The sequence below is a fragment of the Sebastes umbrosus genome, chromosome 19 (assembly GCF_015220745.1).
Source record: "Sebastes umbrosus isolate fSebUmb1 chromosome 19, fSebUmb1.pri, whole genome shotgun sequence".
NCBI lineage: Eukaryota > Metazoa > Chordata > Actinopteri > Perciformes > Sebastidae > Sebastes > Sebastes umbrosus.
In genome coordinates, this window is record NC_051287.1 from 21,438,299 (window position 1) to 21,457,427 (window position 19,129).

The 19,129-nt window shown below is 41.7% G+C and overlaps 1 protein-coding gene across 5 annotated transcripts in view; it reads right to left on the minus strand.

The window, feature by feature from the left end:
* The window catches only part of unc5c (unc-5 netrin receptor C), a 229,617-nt gene that overhangs the window by 43,456 nt on the left and 167,032 nt on the right, over window positions 1-19,129 (minus strand). For all 5 annotated transcript variants that reach the window (XM_037752704.1, XM_037752703.1, XM_037752701.1 and 2 more), the window contains 2 exons: window positions 15,916-16,146; window positions 3,913-4,056 (listed from right to left, as the gene is read on the minus strand). In XM_037752704.1, coding sequence (XP_037608632.1) covers window positions 3,913-4,056; window positions 15,916-16,066 — 295 coding nt within the window. In that variant the 5' untranslated portion in view covers window positions 16,067-16,146. The remainder of the gene's footprint in view (window positions 1-3,912; window positions 4,057-15,915; window positions 16,147-19,129) is intronic.

Consider the following 19,129-nt stretch of genomic DNA (forward strand, 5'->3'; position numbering starts at 1 on the left):
CAGTTTGTTTTTCTTAAGATGGAAAGGAAAGGAAAGGAAAGGAGGTAGCAATACTACGTCTCAAAGGAGTACTGCCGTTTGAAGTTGTAAAGTCATTCTACTGTTGCTCTGATGTCAGAACTACAATGTAGGGATGAATCCTCCAAAAGCTAAAAGAAGATGTAGTCACAATGTGGAGAAGCAGGCACACCTTCTCCCACACTGGGACACACTTCATGCTATACATGTATGCACTACAGCCAAATCCAATAAATTTAATTTGATTTCTCCATATAAAGCTACTGGCAGCTCAGTGTGCAGTATTACAGCATGCCATTTGGTGGTTTAGAATGGACCCATAATGCCTAGCAGCCACTTTACTGGAGGTGGTGGTGGCTTTGGTGGTGTCCATATGGTCCACAGCAGGTTCTGGTTTGGCCCTAACATGTATTAAATTGGAAATATACTGTAATGTGTTTATCATGAGAATAATTAAATGTTATGTGGACTTTAGAGCCACATAATCTCCTTAAACCCAAGCAATGTGAACAAAAATGTTTACATTAGGGCTGTCAATCAATTAAAATCATTAATCCCAATTAATTAAAAATGAATCACAGTTTTTATCTGTTCAAAATGTACCTTAAAGTGAGATTTGTCACAAGTATTTAATACTTTTATCAACATGGGAGTGGGCAAATATGCTTGCTTTATGTAAATGTATGTATATATTTATTATTGGAAAGCAATTAACAACACAAAACAATGACAAATATTGTCCAGTAACCCTCACAGGTACTGCATTTAGCATAAATAAGATGCTCAAATCATAACATGGCAGACTCAAGCCCAACAGGCAACAACAGCTGTCAGTGTGTCAGTGTGCTGACTTGACTATGACTTGCCCCAAACTTGCATGTGATCATCATAAAGTGGGCATGTCTGTAAAGGGGAGACTCGTGGGGACCTATAGAACCCATTTTCATTCACATATCTTGAGGTCAGAGGTCAAGGGACCCCTTTTAAAAGCGCGATGCCAGTTTTTCCTCGCCAAAATTTGGTTTGGAGCATTATTTAGCCTTCTTTGCGATAAGTTGGTATGACACTTGACTATTGGTACCAACGGATTCTTTAGGTTTTCTAGTTTCATATGATTCCAGTATCTTCACTCTAGCTTTTAAAACTTAGCTCTCTACAACCTAAAAATCGCAAGTTGCATTAAAGAAATTAGTGGCGTTAAAACAATTTTCCTTTTGACAGCCCTAGTTTACATACATGCAGACGATCACATAATGTGAAATAATAAATGTGTTTGGATAGTTACATTTGTTTTTGTTGCCAGAAAACCTATATAATCTTTATTATTCTTTTAGTGTCAAACCAGAGCCACAGTTACTGCCATAACTACCACCGTGTGGATGCATCATTGTACATAACATAATAGCCCAAATTACATTATTAGTATTAATGGCATATGCCGGTGTTTGTGAGTTAATGTGAAATATTCATGCTTTTATTGCTCATACTTCTTGTAGCACATCAACTACACCTTGTTAAACTAAAAACTAAACACCCAGAGCTTGTAATGTTATTTTCATCATGATTTGCAAACCTTTACACATTACTCTTGATGAAACGCAGCAAGTAGCACGCGAGTGATTATTTTGCACTGCATGTTTTATTGGATCACGAGGGTTTAAATTATGCTGCCCCTCAGGAGTGTCTGCTCTCCTCACTCCGTGTAACCCTGAACGGTACTGTGGGACACTGGAGGGTGTGGAACCAGCTGAGTCGACATTCCTGTGGGAGTCGCACCATTCCCTACCCAGCAGACAAACACTTCCAGCCCTGCTTGCCCTCAGAAGGATACACATATGACAACCATTACATTTAAGTGGATACTGTATGTTTGGCTACTTGTCATGCTAAATTATACCAGCCTTACATTCAGAAACTTCCCTGCTTAGTAAATCATTAGCTACTGATGCAAACCTAGATTAGGAATGACCATGAAGGCTTACTAAGTTTTAAATCATTAGTGGTGTCACTTGTAATAAAGCTGAAATTATTATGTTGTACTCGTAAAATTATAAAGCCACAAACAAACAAGAAAATCAATTTCCAGCTTTCTCAGTAAACATTACCCTTCGACAATCTTTTGAAAGGCATTTCAGTTGATTTGATTCATTTATTTAATTTGGTTCTGTGCACATGCTTTTATTGCCCCTCTTTGGCAAGCTCCTCAACTATGGAGGCCAATCAAAACGGTTTTGTGGAGGTCACAGGAAGAGAAGGCAATCACAGGGAATTTACACATTCTCTCTTCCTCCAGCAGGCACACAGAAATCTCTGACAATACTTGCGGCCGGACCCGTCTGAAAGCCAGTTCTTCAACACAGCAACCTCTTAACTCGCCAGCGCTGGCTCTGACTCACCCGTCTGATTAAACTGTATATGTTTAGATGATGGGAGGGGAGAGGAAAACAAGCCCAGTTTCCATTAGCCTAACGGGAGAGAGCCTGGCTCTGACAACAAGCCTGCCTGAAGAGAGAGCACAGCAGAGGAGCTAATCCATTCAGCAGAAACTAATGGGAGGGGAAGAGGGGTCCATTGTGATTTGAGGGATAGGTTAGTGCTGGAAGGCTGCTCATCATGGGTGATTATAGGAGGTGGAGCAGCGGGAGTGGGCTCGGCGGGAGACTGAGAGGCATGATTCTGATTCAGCAGGCTAGTATAACAGCAGCAAGCAGTAATGAGAAGAGCTACTGGTGTTAGAAAAAGAGGGGATACACTGAATTCAAAAGAGGAACTGAACAGAAAACAGGGGGGAAACCATAAGAGGGGGAGTTAGAGAGACAGCGATATAAAGATGCAGAGAAAGAATTAGGTGAGATAAAAATTGAAAGGGACAGGTATATGATTGCTAAGTGTCTCTAAATGGAGAAGATCAAGTGAAAAGCATGGATATTGACTCCATACTGTGCTACTCTGCTGAACTGTATAGTGGAAATGAAATCATTCTGACAATGGCAAACAGTGATATCCTTATCAAGCCCTATCCAGCAGTGATAACGATATATTTGATGCAGGCAACTACACACGCTGCTAAGTGGGTGTTGCTTTTTTTTTGGTTGTCTGTTTGCCACAAGTCAAAACAGGACATGTCAGTCACGACGCCTTGAAATGACTTAGACAGGAGTTGAAAGTGTGAAGTGTGATCTAGCTGATACTATAAAAGAAGTCCCTTCAGGTGGTATTTTGACAACAATGTGGAAGCAGTTGTGTTATGTAATGTGTGTTGTGTTACAGAAGCATCGCCTTGATGTCACAACTATAAGTACTCCTACAACTCCGCTTTCCTCACCATGTCCTCTGGGGTTTCATTACTTTTCACATTTTTGATTGGCAGATCCTTTGGGGAACGGTTAGAAAATGAGCCCAAACTTTAGAGGCAACAGAATGTTTCTCATTACTTGGAAACAATTTGTGTTATGCATTTTCAGTAGGAGGACAAACACACAGGCAGAGAACAAATGAGGACCACCTACAGGAAAAAAAGAGGGAACATTGGCATAAACATGTGCCGTAGCCTCTCTGCTGTGTATACACTGCTGCAGCTCTCTCCCCATCCTCTGCGCTCCTTCTCCAGGTTTATACTGTACACAAGGAAACATTCGGATTCTTCCGGCTTTTTACCAACTCAAGTTCAAAGGGACACTTGAGTCCCATGTAAGTAAAACGTTTTTGTTTTTTTCCCACTGCTTCTATCTCTAGAATCTGTAAATCTGTCATGATACACAAGTCGGTCTGTGAGACGCCTTTCCTTGGCAGCCAAGAGGTTTTGTTTGGAGAGGAATACAAAAGATGAGAGAGAAGATAAAGACTGAATAATGGGATGAAGAGCGAGATGAAGGGAGGGGGCGGGATACTCACAGGCGATGCGGACATGGGCTTTGCGGCTCTTGGTGGTCCCTGCAGAGCTCCAGGCCACACACTGACACCAGAAGTCCTCCGGCCCAAACAGCTCCTCCACCTGCTGCCGGGTGATCTCTATGCTGGCCTCTCTCACCACCAGGCCTGTGAGCAAAGACAGAAAGGATTGAAAGGGATGGAGATATAGAGAAATATAAGTACATAAACAGAGAACATGAGGAACTAAAACAGACCAAAATTAATCAGTTGATTGATATTAACAATACCTTTACACATTGAAATGTGCTCTCTCACCTGGGAGAGATCGATACCAACGTCAGTATTACATCCCATCAAACGAATCAGTACTATTTACATCAGTCACATCACATGCTTTGACACTGGGTATTTGTGTGTGTGTGTCAGTCTGGCCCCAATTCCAGAGCCAGAGCGCTTGCTGAGCTGTTTGGGTCCGGGCCCTGTGGGGGAGGATTCTCGGCGTCATGGCTACCACAATCCTGTTTGCTAACTCCTCTGATTACTGCTCATCTGGGTGCCAGGACCCAAACAAACAAATCATCCCCAAAACAAATGCCTCTACCCACAGCTGCCCCTCTAGAGCAGATTACACTGCTGTTGTTGCTGCTACAGTGTGTGTGTGTATGTCGAGCACAGGAATCGAGTGCATGCATATATGTATGGATTATGTGGTGCGAGAGCATTCACTGAAGCTACAGATGCTTCGCCTGCAATACCGTGCCTTATTCCAGCTCAATCCATCACCCCCTTTTTCGATCGAATGGGATATTTTTGAGGACAATGGTGGCATCGTGAAGTCCTTGTAAAAATAAGAAATGTACTATAGTAAGACAGGTTGCGTATTACAGACATTATGAGACAATTAACACTTTGATTTACCTCGAGTATCTGAACCCGTAATGAGCAGGATTGATACAAAAAAGATAATTATTCTATATTTGTTAAGACAGTCCATATAGTTCTGCTGGCCTCCAGAACAACTTGAATTTCATGTTGTCAGGACACACTCACTGAATAGTGCTGCAACAGTTCTGCATATTTTTCAGAAGAACATGCTGAGATCATGCTGAGGATATCCAATGCCACCTCATCCCCAAAGTGCTGCTCTATTAGGTTTAAACGTGGGGGTTGTGCAGCCCACTGGAAAAAAAGTTTAGTTGATGTCATTTTCCTGGAACTGTCACGCTCACATACCTGGTCAGCAATAATGTGAAAGTGGACTGTGACATTTAAATTATGCCCAGTTGCTACTGAAGGGCCTTTTATGCGCCTAGGAAACATTCAACACCATTTTACACTAGGGCTGCAACTAACGATTATTTTTTATTGTCGATTAATCTGTTGATTATTTTCTCGATTAATCGATTAGTTGTTTGGTCTATAAAATGTCCGAAAATAGTGAAAAATGTTGGTCAAAGCCGAAACGAAGCCGTCTTATTTTGTCCATAACTCAAAGATGTTCAGTTTACTGTCATAGAGGAGTAGAGAAACCAGGCAATATTCACATTTAAGTAGCTGGAATCAGAGAATCTTGACTTTTATTTCTTAAAAAATTACTCAAACCGATTATCAAAATAGTTGACGATTAATTTAATACAATAGTTAACAACTAACCTATTAATCGTTGCAGCTCTACTCTACACCAGATTCCGTCATCAGCATTACAAACCACTATTTGTCAGACCCGGCAGCATTTTTTGTCCCCCCTCTTTAGTTACCCAGTTATGGTTATGACTTGCTCTGTAGCTGATTTTCACTGTTAGCCGACATAATGACAGAAACTGGGAGCCTTCTGTTGGAGTCATAATGCATCCAATACAACGTTTAATGAGTTGTGCACACTGTTCTCGCACTGAGCAGTTATGTGCATGCATAGTTACATAGCCGGCCTATAGTACTGACCATGTATTGCCATTTCTTACCACAGACTGCGGCTACTGCCTGGGAGCTTTGAGTCATTGACACATGACTCACTAGTATGAGCAATCTGTTTACACGGATGTGTACATCTTGTTATTGTTATATTATAATGTGATTTTGACCATTCAAGTGGCTAAAGTTAATTAAAAAAACATTTATATATAGTTTTCTCAAACATCCCCAACCCTCTATCCTCAGTGCACACACCATTGCCTACTAATTCAAAAACAATGGTGAAGCTGGTGTCTCTTGAGGAGACACAAATTAAAAGGGCTGCACTGAGTGCATGCCAATTCAAACAGGGGACAGTTGTGGAATTAATGATGTGGTGGTGTTGTCAAAAGGCCAAAAGTAAACTAGAGCTTGTCCAAACGTAGGTGCAATGTTTTAGTTAGCTAGTGAGCTAACCAACTATTCTTAGGTGTTGTAGCCAGCCAACTGTTCGACTTGCCTTTATTTAATGGTATCTCCTTTATCCTCCTCCCAGCCAACATGGTTATGTGGGCCCCACATGGGTTATGCTGGGGGTACCTGGGTACCAAGTGGGTATGGGCCTAAAATGGGCATCTTATCTGGGACCCACTTGGGTCAAGTAATGTGGGTTCTAGATGGGTCACTAATGGGATATTAGTGTATGGGCTCAGAATGGGCAACGCAAATGTGGCCCAGTTGAGTCAACTAAATAGGTCCCACATGGGCTCCCCCAAGTGGGCTACCCATGTGGGTCCTAGGTTGGTCACTAATGGGAAATTAGAGATGGGTTTTGGTTTATGTTTCCCAGATTGGGCCCATATAACACCCAGTGTACTCCTGCATGAAACCCACAAGGGGTAACTAGCATGGGGCCAACATGGAAACTGTGGACAAACCCACTTACAACCCATGTCTCAGCCCATGTAGTCCCCATGTAGTTCCCACATAAAACTTAAAGCTGGGACTAAGATGGGTCTTGGGTATGTTGCCCAGTTGGGGCCCAAATAACACCCATTGTAATCCTGCATGGAATCCATGTGGGCAATTGACATTGGGTCATTATGGAACCCACGGACAATCCCATATAGGGCCCATTTTCAGCCCATTTGCTACCCACATGGGCCCCACATACAGATGTTGGCTGGGCTGATATTGGGAAACAATTGGGAGAGAAGGGGGCTTTAGATAAGTTAACTACAGATAGGGGGCCTACCATAAAAACAACAACGAGTTTACAGGTGTAGTGTAGAGTACCGTTTCCCGTCGATATGCGTCTCCCCTAAACCTGACCGGGGCGCAATCATCATCAGCTGCTAATATCATGAGACATAATTATCTTTCTCTTCAGTCAACTCGGCGACGTTTGGAGTCCGTCAGATGAAACACTAAATTACTACAGTAAAAATGTTATGCTAAGCTACTAGACGAGAGCTGGAGCACGTTTTAGCCACTGTAGGGACAATAAAACACTAACGCAGATAATAACATGAACATTAGTTTCAGGTGTGTCTTGATTGCGTGCCTTCTTCTTCTTTGGTGTTTATTCGCGGTTGGCAAACCATCTTAGAGGTGCATTACCGCCACCTACTGGACTGGAGGGTGGAGCAGGAGATTGTGCAGAAGCAAAATAAATAATAATAATAATAATAATAATAATAATAATAATAATAATGGGGAAAACTCTAGATTCGTTTAACTAAGTCAGTTTCTCTTAAAAACTGAATAATTTCACAGTATATGTTATCTGCTGTATCCCCCAATAGACCTGACAATGAAAAGTCCTGATGTTTTGCCTTCCTTAGTGACTGTAAAATGTGATTCCTCTGGAAACTGTAATTCCTGCAGTGTATCAGTACATGTTCGACAGTATCTGATTGATTACAATATGTGCATTTCCCAGTTGGGTGCTTGCCTATTCTATATAATGTATGGTTAAAGACCTGTATGTCCGATTCTCAGTCGAGTGATGACATTTTCTTCCCTTCTTTTCCAGCCCACCTTTCTCCCTGCTCCAACATGTTTTTGTATATTGTACAGATGCCTTCCAGTTTCCTGATCATCCCAGTACTCCTGCCATACTGTTTGTGTATATGTCTTGATGAATGGCTTAGCCTCAGCTTTACTTAATGGTACTTGTAATTCTGCTTGCGTGCCTGTACGAAACATCTTCTTTAAGGTTAGTTTTAACGGCGATTGGCAAACCAACTTAGAGGGGCATTACCGCCATTTTTACCGTCTGGAGGGTGGAGCAGTAGATTGGCAAGAAATTAATAATAAAAACAATTAAATTCTCTCTCTTATACCTGTTGCTGTAAGTAACTACTAAGAAGATTGTTTACTTTCCTAGATGTCTTTCCTAGCAGATTCCCCAATGTAATATTTCCATAATTTTGTCCTAATATTAATTCTCTTCTATTTTCATCATACCTGTTGCAATTTATAAGCAGGCTACATGTTTGATAGTTTGCAGTTTATTACAGTGTGTGCGTAGTCCAGTTGGGTGCTTGCCTATTCTATGGAGTGTTTGTGCATTATAGTCTTTAATGAAGCTCTAAACTCTGCTGCTTTACTTAACTGTATATGTCAATTAACTTGTTTTAATGATTGTTTTAATGATTTTCCATCCGCGTTATTGTTTTCATTAGCTGCAGCTGTGTTTTTTATGCTGTTTACAACTATGCTTCTGTAAAAATGGCCCCATGGCAAGCAAATTCAACTATTGTTCCTACTGTATATTTAACAAGCAACCCTTCATGTTATGTATTTATGTTTTAACAGAGCTTATCTACCCAAGAAATGCCGTGTGTTGTGGATGTGACATCATTATCATGCGCTGCCTCACAGATCAGTGACTCATCTTGTCCTGATGCTCATTCAATCAGTAACCTAATCTTCGTCTGAAATCTAATTCATTACAAAGTGATTCACTGGGCTACCTGCTGAACTAAAGATTAAATGGACCTTTCTGTGACACACTGTGAGCCTTTGCCTGTAATCTCAAATTGAAATTTGAAAAATCAGTTTAGTTTAAATTGTGTAATCTCACTCGTGCTCTACTGTAATAGATTTATCAAGAAATTTTTGGCTAGAAAATTGGCCTACCTTGATGTTAGGGAAAAATGACAATTGCTATGTTCCTTTCATTTCCCCAATATTTCATTCAGTTTAGTTTGCATGACAAAGACATTGTGACAAGAAATACTATCACAAAGCATACAAATGATTATAACTGCTGTTATAGATATTTGTACAATGGAATATAAATCTCTTTCTGTCCACATGAGACTGACGGTATCTTAGCACTCAATATATTTGTCTCTATTTATGTGTATGGTAATAACCCTTACCATACTCTTCTTCTGATCACATTTTGTACAAAGGTTCAGGAGCTGTTCTATGGTTCGAGTAGGTTTACACTGTACGTGTCTGGATTTCTGGTTGAATATAAAATGCAAAGAGACTGGCTGGTTTAAAAAAATGAACATGCCATTTTACTTCAGGTTCAGTGCATTCACAGCCTCCTTGTTCTGGCACACACACCAAGCAGAGTGACATCCCACACACCAGCTTAGCGCTCATGTAAAATTTACACAGTGTGCCGACAGGCAGAAGAACAGCCGCCGTCTGCTGTGTGTGTGCGCCTTTGCTTCCGCATGTATGTGTCCACATGCATGTGTGAGTCCGAGGGTGTGTGTCTGCGGCTGGCTGTCTGTCTGTACTGCGTGCCAATGTGTCTGAGAAGATGTGTATTGTTCGTTTCAGAATGTCAAGGATGGATGTGATGGATGTGAGAACACCACACACAGAGTAGGAGAGGGGGAATCAATAGTGGAAACAATAAGAAGATATGAATTCTCGGAGGGTGTAAAACACGCGCCAGAATCAGTTAATTTTTTTTTCTGTCTGCGCTCCAGACTGTTTCTGAAGAAGGTTCTATAGCGGTGAATTCTCCGTCTGATGTTACAATAAGCCCTCTGCGCCGTACGATAGCCTCAAGCGACGATGACGACTCACTATAAGTCTACTTTAAGAGTAATTCATGACTTCATGGATATTACTGAAGCGGGATTAAACTCTTCCTGACGTGTTGCACTTGAAACACATCAGAAGGATCACTCTAGCAGAAGAGCAGGGCTCTGAACTGAGCCTGCTGACCTCATCCAGTGACTTCATGTGTTTGCTCAGCTCTTAGAGCACTGTATAGCTTTACAACGATAACAACAAAACAGACTTCCACTCAATTTGCAATCAAGAGGGGCGAAGCGAGCGTGGTCCATGTCGGGAGCGGCGATGAGGGGCTACTTCACACATGTCAATGTGGCCATTAGCAGTAGAAATGATTCTACAATAGGTCCCATTAATAGGCTGAAGCAGGGCGCCTCATTGGAGATGATTCATTATTAATGTGGTCATTAAAGTGAGCTAGTCTAGCTCCTCAGTGTTAGCACCGGCTAACATTATTGATCAGACAAGTCAGGCAGAAAAGGAGGCATTGGTCATTGAAGGAGAACTGCAGGAGGAAGGGGGGTGCTCTGATTATCTGGCCAGATGATGAGTACTTGTTTGATCTTCTAACCGAGAGAGTGACAAACTGTCTCTAGTGTATATCACACTACTGTTGCCATGCCTACTTATAATTAATTTGCTGCTCATTCGCTCATATCAATTCTCCTTTTCCTCACAAGAGTCTCGGACCTACGACGGAGAATTAGGGCCCCATTGGAAAAAATCGGAGATTTAGAGAATAAAGTCATAATATTACGAGAAAAATGTCGTAATTTAATGAGAATAAAGTCATACTATTTCGAGAAAAAAAAAGTCTTAATGTTACGAGAATAAAGTCTTAACTTTACGAGAAAAAAAGTAATTTCCTCATCCACAAAAGAGCCAATTTCCCCCAGGTTCGTGTGGTTCTTTCTTCGGAATAAACACAGTTTCTTGCACAATCTTTTCAAGGTCCTGATACTTATGATAATGTGGTGCTGATGTGCCGAAAGATTAAGTATTTTGTTATTTGTGAAATAACTTCACAAGATGCTCCGTCCCTCATTTTCACACGCTGCTCTATTTCCCATCTAAAATAACACGTAAAATTACTACTTTATAATATTATGACTTTATTCACATAATACTAAGACTTTTTTTCTCGTAAACTTATGACTTTATTTTCATAATATTACGACTTTTTTCTCGTAAATTTATGACTTTATTCTCATAATATTACCACTTTTTTTCTCTCAAACCTATCACTTTATTCTCGGTCTATTGTGACTTCATTCTCGAAATCTCTGATTTTTTTTTTTCCTCAATGTGGCCATATACAGTGCTCCGTCGTATTAACCTGCCCTCAACACTGGGAGGTAAATGCTACAGTATTCAGGTGACAGCAGGGTGAGTGTCTGAAGTGAAATCATCACTGTGGAGACAGCCATTTGTAAAAAAAAAAAAAAAAAATGACATTACACTTTGTTCCTTCTCACCACCTTTTCATTCTTGCCTCCTGCTAAGTCACATTTTGCCTATGTGATCTGAATCTCTGGCTCCTTTTCGTGTGTGTCCTCATTATTTCATGCAGAACTGGTCTCAGTTCACATCAGAGTGATTCACGGTCACATGAATAAAACTCACCTTCCCTACTGCTCCCCAGTTGAACTTTAAGAAATCAACAACTTTTTTTTCCTTTTTTTGCAAGGGTATTTGCGTCAAAAGCTTGTCTGTGACGTGCTCCACTGCATGTCTCATGTGTTCGATCAAAAAGAAGGGAAATATACCTGCGAGAGCTCTCTTGAAAAGCCACAGTGGAGAGCTGCAGATGAGTTGTATCATGCTGTGAAGAACATTGTGCAGGGCAAGGCTATTAGTGAATCAAGCCCCCTGATGCTGATTACACTGCAACTACCGATGCCACACAAATTGCACTTCCAGCAGGAAGTAGGTTTTATGACGCAAACATCTTAGAAATTATTGTTATTTGCGTCATGCAGCACTTCAAAAAAGCATTCACCCTCTTTAGAAGTTTGTTTGTTTTTCTGTGGTACAATCAATCAAAGACAGAAAAAGACCCCTTTATGTCGAAGTGCAGATGTACATATGTATTTATGTGTGTGTATATGCTGTATGTGTGTGTGTATGTGTATATGTGTGTATGCATATATATATAAATATTTGTGGGTTTATGAATATCTATATGGTATGGGTATGTATATGTGTATATATGAACATATGTGTATGTTTATATGGCTTTATAAATGTATATGTATAAGTGTAGACATGGAAATGTATGTGTACATAAATACGCCAGTATCCATGGTATATGTAAATTAATCTAATGTACAAACTTGAATACAGCATCCAACCTAGTTGTTATATCTGTTTTTTTCATTTAATTCTTTTCTACTAATTTGTAATTTTTGTTTTGTTTTTAATGCAGATGTTTTCTTTTGTGTACATCTTGTTTTGTGTCTTTGTTTGTTTCTAGGCTCATTACTTAAAAGCTTGTTTATAAACTTATGGTAGCATGAACTGTAAATTGCATATATGAAAACAATATCAAAAAAAAATTAAGTATAAAAAAAGATGATGTCATAGTGAAAACAGATCTCTAAATTAATTACAAATATAAAATACAAAATAAGTATTCACCCCTTCACGTCAGTATTTAGTACATGCAGTATTTATTAGATGCTTTGCATATCTCTGACACTGCAAGAATTGTCAGTCCGTTCTCATTCCCAGGGCGTCAAATACAGACGCTTCGTCACGGCCTTCGGCGTTCGATGCCGCCGTACAAGGCATCCTTTCGCAGCGGTATGAGACACACCGGGCTTTTCCAATAACTACAATGTAAACCCATCCGCGGCAACAGTAAGCGCTCAGGGAAAGTGCTGTTGTGGTGACGTATTATAAAGAGCGAAAAAGACACGCTAACGGCGGGCGTGGATGGGTCCCAAAAAACGTGAGGCTTTTATCCAGGAGACCGCTGTTCGTGTCCCTTATGTTACGTTTCACTTTACAATCAGCTGTTTGTTCGTGTCCTGTGTTCACAACGTGAAGTCACATTTGCACTATAAAAAGGTAGCAATTTTAAGCCCAAACATGTTGTTTTTTCCTAAACTTAACTAAGTCGTTTTGTTGCCTAAGTGTTTTTGTTTAATTCAAAACATAAAGCACATGCTTAATGCAACCGAAAAAGCATCAGTATGTGACGAGTTGGGATGAGAATGTGTTGGTATTGTTTGTGTTCCTTTGTCGTAACGGTGTATGTTTCGGCCATTAAATCTACTTTGATTCAATGTTGTAAGACAGTAAAACATGATACCTTCCAAGGGGGGGGCGAATATGTTTTATTGGCACTATATTTCACCCTGGATGAGACAAAAATAATGTATAAGAGGCACCTATCTGGGGGATTTAACCTTCCTGTTAAGCCGTTCAATACCACCACTCTATTCCAAGTGCCAAACACATGTGATACACAAACAAACCGCTCTGTTGTTCCTGTGTGTCTACATGAAGTGGACTGTTGTCATATGAGTGTGTCAAACATTTGGATGAAGATGCACTGGATGCAGCCTGTACTAGCCTCTCCTGCACTCTCTTGATCTCATTTCGTCTTATTTTCATAAGATCATAAGTTCTCGCCAACATGAAAGTGAGACATGGAGACAGGACGAGAGAAAAAAAAACAGAAACACGGGGTGGGGAGAGAGGAGAGTATACAGAGGGAGAGATCCAATTTCTTCAGGCTACACTATCAGTGGTATTGACCAGGCTGGCCAGTTTCTATCGGTGCTCCTTTTCTGTCAATCTGGGGAAATCAGAGAGCAATGGAGTGGGTTGAGAGAGGCTACACACATCCACTGGGCTCTGGTGGTGTTGTGTGTGTGGGGGGCGCAAGGGCATAAATGAATGACTATCTGTGCAGTAAATAGCCTGTGGATATGGCTGTGTAGAGTGGGTGCATGTGTGTGTTGTGTGGGTTGTTTTCCATGTTGATGCTTTTAGCACAAAACCTTCCGACACAAAGGCTAAGAGCCACTGATACCTTCACCCTCTTCTTTGTCATAATCATAACCATGAAACACAACCTCAGATCTGTGTATTCTTCCTAAAGTACACCAGGTCAAAATGAAAGGATCTCGGTTTGGGATTGTTTTTCCAAAACTCCTTTTCTATTTGTTCTGGCTACAAAAACACTCTTTTTCTTTCTGTGTATATCTGCTTTTGTAACTGCTTGCAACAATGCCGTGTGTTTCATACAGTTCAGTAAAACAGCACTTGAGAAGTATTTTTGACAAAACACCTCGGATACAACATGCAACGGAACGCTTGCCGATTCCTGAAGTGTGTGTAAGTGTGTGCTTACGTGCCTAAACATTCAAATTTAAGTGAAGGAGCAGCTGTCAGTGTGTCTGTGTGCGAGCATGCAGACGTGAGTGTGTGTGTGTGTGTGTGGCAAAACAGTGGGATGAAAAGGGTAAATGCGATGTGATTGGTACCTGTGGGCGACAGAAAGAACTCAATTTCCAATACAGCAGCTGAATGCGGCCAATCAGTGCTGGGCTGTTGTGTGTAATGGCTCTGGTGCCTTCAGGGGCTGAATTCTGTTGAAAACAACCCTGCTGGAGCTTCACTACCTTTACTTCCTCTAGATGCGTACAAAACATGTACATAAACACACACTTACACACCCCCACAAGTTGTGGTGCTGCTAGTATGCCCCAAAAAAAAGGAAAGATGTCATCTCATGCCTCATTGAGACGCTCTAAGTCCAGCCTTCTCTGCAGATAAGGTGATGCCGGTAAGAGTGATAAGCAGACAAACATTGAATGAATGTTTGTACCAGTGAGCAACTCCGGGGTCTGAAAAGTGAAGCCAATGCGGAAGTGTCTTTAACCTGCATTCTTTCTAATATCCAGCAGGGGGCGACTCCTCTGGTTGCAAAAAGAAGTCAGATTGTATAGAAGCCTATGAGAAAATGAGCCTACTTCTCACTTGATTTATTACCTCAGTAAACATTGTAAACATGAGTTTATGGTCTCAATCGCTAGTTTCAAGTCTTCTTCAATACAGCATGATGTTCATTTAGTAAATTATGGTCCCATTTAGAGTCAAATAGACTGTAAAGCAGGGTATGTTTTAGAGCGTGGCTACCTTGTGATTGACAGGTCGCTACCACGGCGTTGTCCGTGTTTTTAACTCATAAAAGTTCATTATAACCTCTTTGTTCGCCTAAACATGTCTTAATTCAGCGTTCGGTTGCAAAAAGCAAGATGGTGACAGCCAAAATGCCGAACTCAAGGCTTCAAAACGGCAGTCCAAAAATCAATTGGTGACGTCACGGTGATTACGCCCACTTCTTATATACAGTCTATGATCTGTGGACATACAGTATATGATGTTTTTGTTTTGATCAACCCCACCTCCTTCAAAATATGATTATGCTTCTAATTCACTACCTGAATAATGATGTCTGGCAGCATGTTTACCAGTCCAGGAAGTGTGATCTACTTATGCTGCACAGAAGTCATATAAGGTGGAAGTCGGGGTGAATGTTTGGTGGATAGAAAGCAATGCCTGTGTCGCGCTTGAAGTTAACATTGACTTTTACAATATTTAACCAGTACAATGATCTTTCATTCATCCTTAACCAACTGCTTTGAGTTTCTAAAACATAAGCATAAAAACATGAATTATGTTTTACAGTCTTTGTCATATTTTTAAGAAACAGTTGATTTATACTTCTTTCACACCGAGGGCTCAACCAGGGTTGATCCAGCATTGATTGTGTGTTTGAAAAGGTTAACCTGTGACATTTTACGTTTTTGCACACACTGATGATGCCACTATCATCCTCTCTCTCTGTAATCCTCCAGACGTGTAACCTTGGTACGCATTGCTCCCAGGTTGTGACCCAGGTCATATCTGAATCGTCATAACCAGGGATTTGCCCGTGTTGACTGGCTTGGTTTGAATTGACAAAAGAAGGATTGAACATGGGTCAGACAACCCCCGGTCCGACCCTGGTCATTGGTGTGAAAGCGGTATTAGATGCACACTTGAATGTGTATGTAGTAGATCCGTGTTACTGACCAGAGTTCTCGTCCACCCGCTCCTCCACGGTGTGCTCCTTCTGGTGAACCCACTCGCTGTTGCACTTGAAGTAGATCTGAGTGGCGGGCGTGGCCTTGCAGTACAGGTTGACCGGCTTGTTCTTGACTATGTAGGCCTCCTCCGGTTCCATCAGAAACACAGGCAGCGGCTCGGGGGGGTCTGAGGGGAAGGTTTCCGGCAGATCACCGAGACCAATGAAGTCATCCTCAACTGTGAAGAAGAGAGAGATGGCGAGAAGATGGAGGGAGGGAGGGAGGGAGGGAGGGGAAGTTGAGAACAGATGCAGAAAGAGAGAGAAAGGATGGGTTGGGAGAGAAAGGAAAGCAGAGAAGAGACAGAGGGACAGTGTATTATAACCACAGTCTTTGCATGGGATTATCCGTCCGCTCAGCACACAGTGAAATCCCTATCATTTGATATTTTGGAATGTTTACACAAGTGTATTTTAGAGCGCAGGAAATTCTGGGATTCCTCTCAGGCAATAAGGCTTCATGGATTTACAGAAACTGGGCCTTGCTCGGTCTAACCACAAGCAGCTACTGCTGAGAAACCAGAGAGACGCAGAGCCAATAATGAGAAGCAGAGTTCAGAGGTTGACTCTGAGGAACTGAAGTTATAAGCTGATCTCTCTCTGTCTCCCATTTTCTCTCTCGCTCCCTCTCTTCCTCTTTGCTTTTGTCTCTCTCACACACACACATACACTAGCTCACACACATGCATGCACACACACACGCACACATGCAGCACATCTAATGACCTCAGGCTTTTGGCCCAGTTTGTGCCATTCCTCGGATACTTCTGCAGTAGACAGATACGCTTCCCTGTAATTACAACTCCCTTTCATCTCCCTGTCTTAAATCACATAACACACAACTGCATGTGTACGCGCACTCCCTCGCGCGCGCGCGCACACACACACACGCGCGCACAAACATGAACAAAATGCTCACAAAACATCGCAAGCACACAAATATATTGGCACACACGCCCACGAGCGAGCGCAGCTAACTTTCTTTGAAGAGAGGAGGAGGATGGAGCCTATTCGCCACCCCATTTGTCACCTCCAGAACTGTTCTATTCTTACCATCGAACCGGTAGACATCAATTATTCACAAGTGTGAAAGAAAGGAGGCAGAGTAATAGAGACAGAGATACAGTGGGAAACAGAAGGGGAGAGAGGGAGAGCAGAGAGAGACGGTGAGAGTAACTCAGCCAGACAGACATAGATTGAGACATTGAAATGGAGTTGGGCAGACGGACAGAAACATAGCACAGGAGAACAGAAACAGGAAGGCAGACTGTTCGGATAACAAAAGAGTTTATCGGCCCATCAGTAATTCTTCCATGTCCTTCTATCTACCCGCCTCCCTGTCCTGTGTGGACACGCTGGAGCCTTGTTGTCTGACAGAGGTTGTCTCCTGGATGCTTCGGGAGCACTAAATAATGCCTCGGCTGAGCTGATATCTCCCAACGATGTCTCTCTAATGTTATCTCTTCCTCCATACCTGCCACAGATTGAAGTTGATTGCTAGGAAATGAAAGGGCAAGGGGGGAGCCAATCAGAAAATGACCAAAGCCGTCCTCACCACGAAAAGGGAGGAGGGTTGTTATGAAAGTGTTTGTGTATGATGCCGGGGAGTTCGCTTTTTGTGAGTGTGTGGCTGCTTCTCATCAGAAACTTCTCTCTTTCTTGGCTCCTAACCGGCTGCTAATTGAGCAGAGGCAGAACAACCTCAAGTGACCTCTGACCTCTAAGAGTAGCCGCCTCCTTACACAGTTTGAGTTTGTGTGGGTGCAGTGATGAGCTGGAACAAGATCATTAGCCGTTTCATCTTTTGCTGTCTAAACAAGAAAACAAAAACTTTGTCAAGCTCTCTCATCCTTTATGTCTTTATGGAGGTGATGACTCTTTAATGTAGAAGTCTATTTCAGCAGACCTTGGCTCAGCCTGTTCTTTTCTGCTCCGTAGTCCTCCGTCCACCCACATCCTCAGCCAGGGGACCCTGACCCAGAAACAGGCAAAGCGAGCCAGGGAAACTCATTAAAGATTGTGTTAGCCTTCTTTCACCCTCCATTCCCATTATCTCTCCATCGCTCTCTCCCTCCTGGCTCCCTCGCTCTGTCGAACTGTGAGGCAGAGAGATCTGAAACAGCCATGAAAGCGTCGCTGCCTCACACAGAGAGAGGGAGAGAGAGAGAGACGCGCGCCTCGCATGCTCACACGCTGCACGAGCATTAATGCGCACACACACACACAAACTCGCTCACAGATATTCGAATTCATCAACTTCCTCAGTGCGAGAAATAATAAATTCAAGTGAATGGAACTAGCCCTCCAGTGAAAAATCAGCCCCGAAATGAAAAAAGACACCACATGACAAAATGAAAGACCCTGACTCCTTCCAATCACACTACACACCCCCCCTCTAAACCCAACACCCAGCATCCCAGCACACCCCCCCTCCTCCCTCCCTGGTGAACAGAATACTGAGAGCAACAGGGAGCTCAAAGAGAAACATGACTTCTTTCTGGCTCCCTCTCGCACTCGTCTCCATTCATATGCAATGAGAAGACAGTTCAGGATAAAATAGTTTTGGAAATTCAAGATGATGCAATCTTTGTGGATACACGCCGCTATGGTGTGTATAATCACAAACCTAATAGAACACATTACCATACTTACAAATCAAATATGCATTATGAAGTGCTTTTTTTACTGTCATATCCCTTTAACAGGAACATTAATATGGCATGTCTCCACTGTTTGATATGCAATATGGATTTTTCCAAGCAGTTGTAATTCTGTGGCTTGATTTTAATCAGAAAATTTGCCTCCATATCGAGTGTTTAAATTTTAATGGAATATGTCCTCGCAGCGTTTTTATTCTAATTGTATTTTGCTCCATAATTGGGGTGAGTTTTCCTAACTCATATTGTAAGTCTTATTAGTGAATATTTTAAGACTCAAATTGAATATTAGTTGAATTTTATATCAGCTCCACATCCCAACTGTGAAAAGTTTTCAAGATAAATGAGCTGCGTATTGCCCTCAAAATAAAGTCAATGAATTAGTGAAATGTGCCTTATTGCACTGTCAATGAGTTCATGAGGTAGAGGGTAGAGAGGCAAAACAGTTTGGAGAAAAAAACTATTTAAAAGGAACAATGTGTAACATTTTGGGGGATCTATTAGC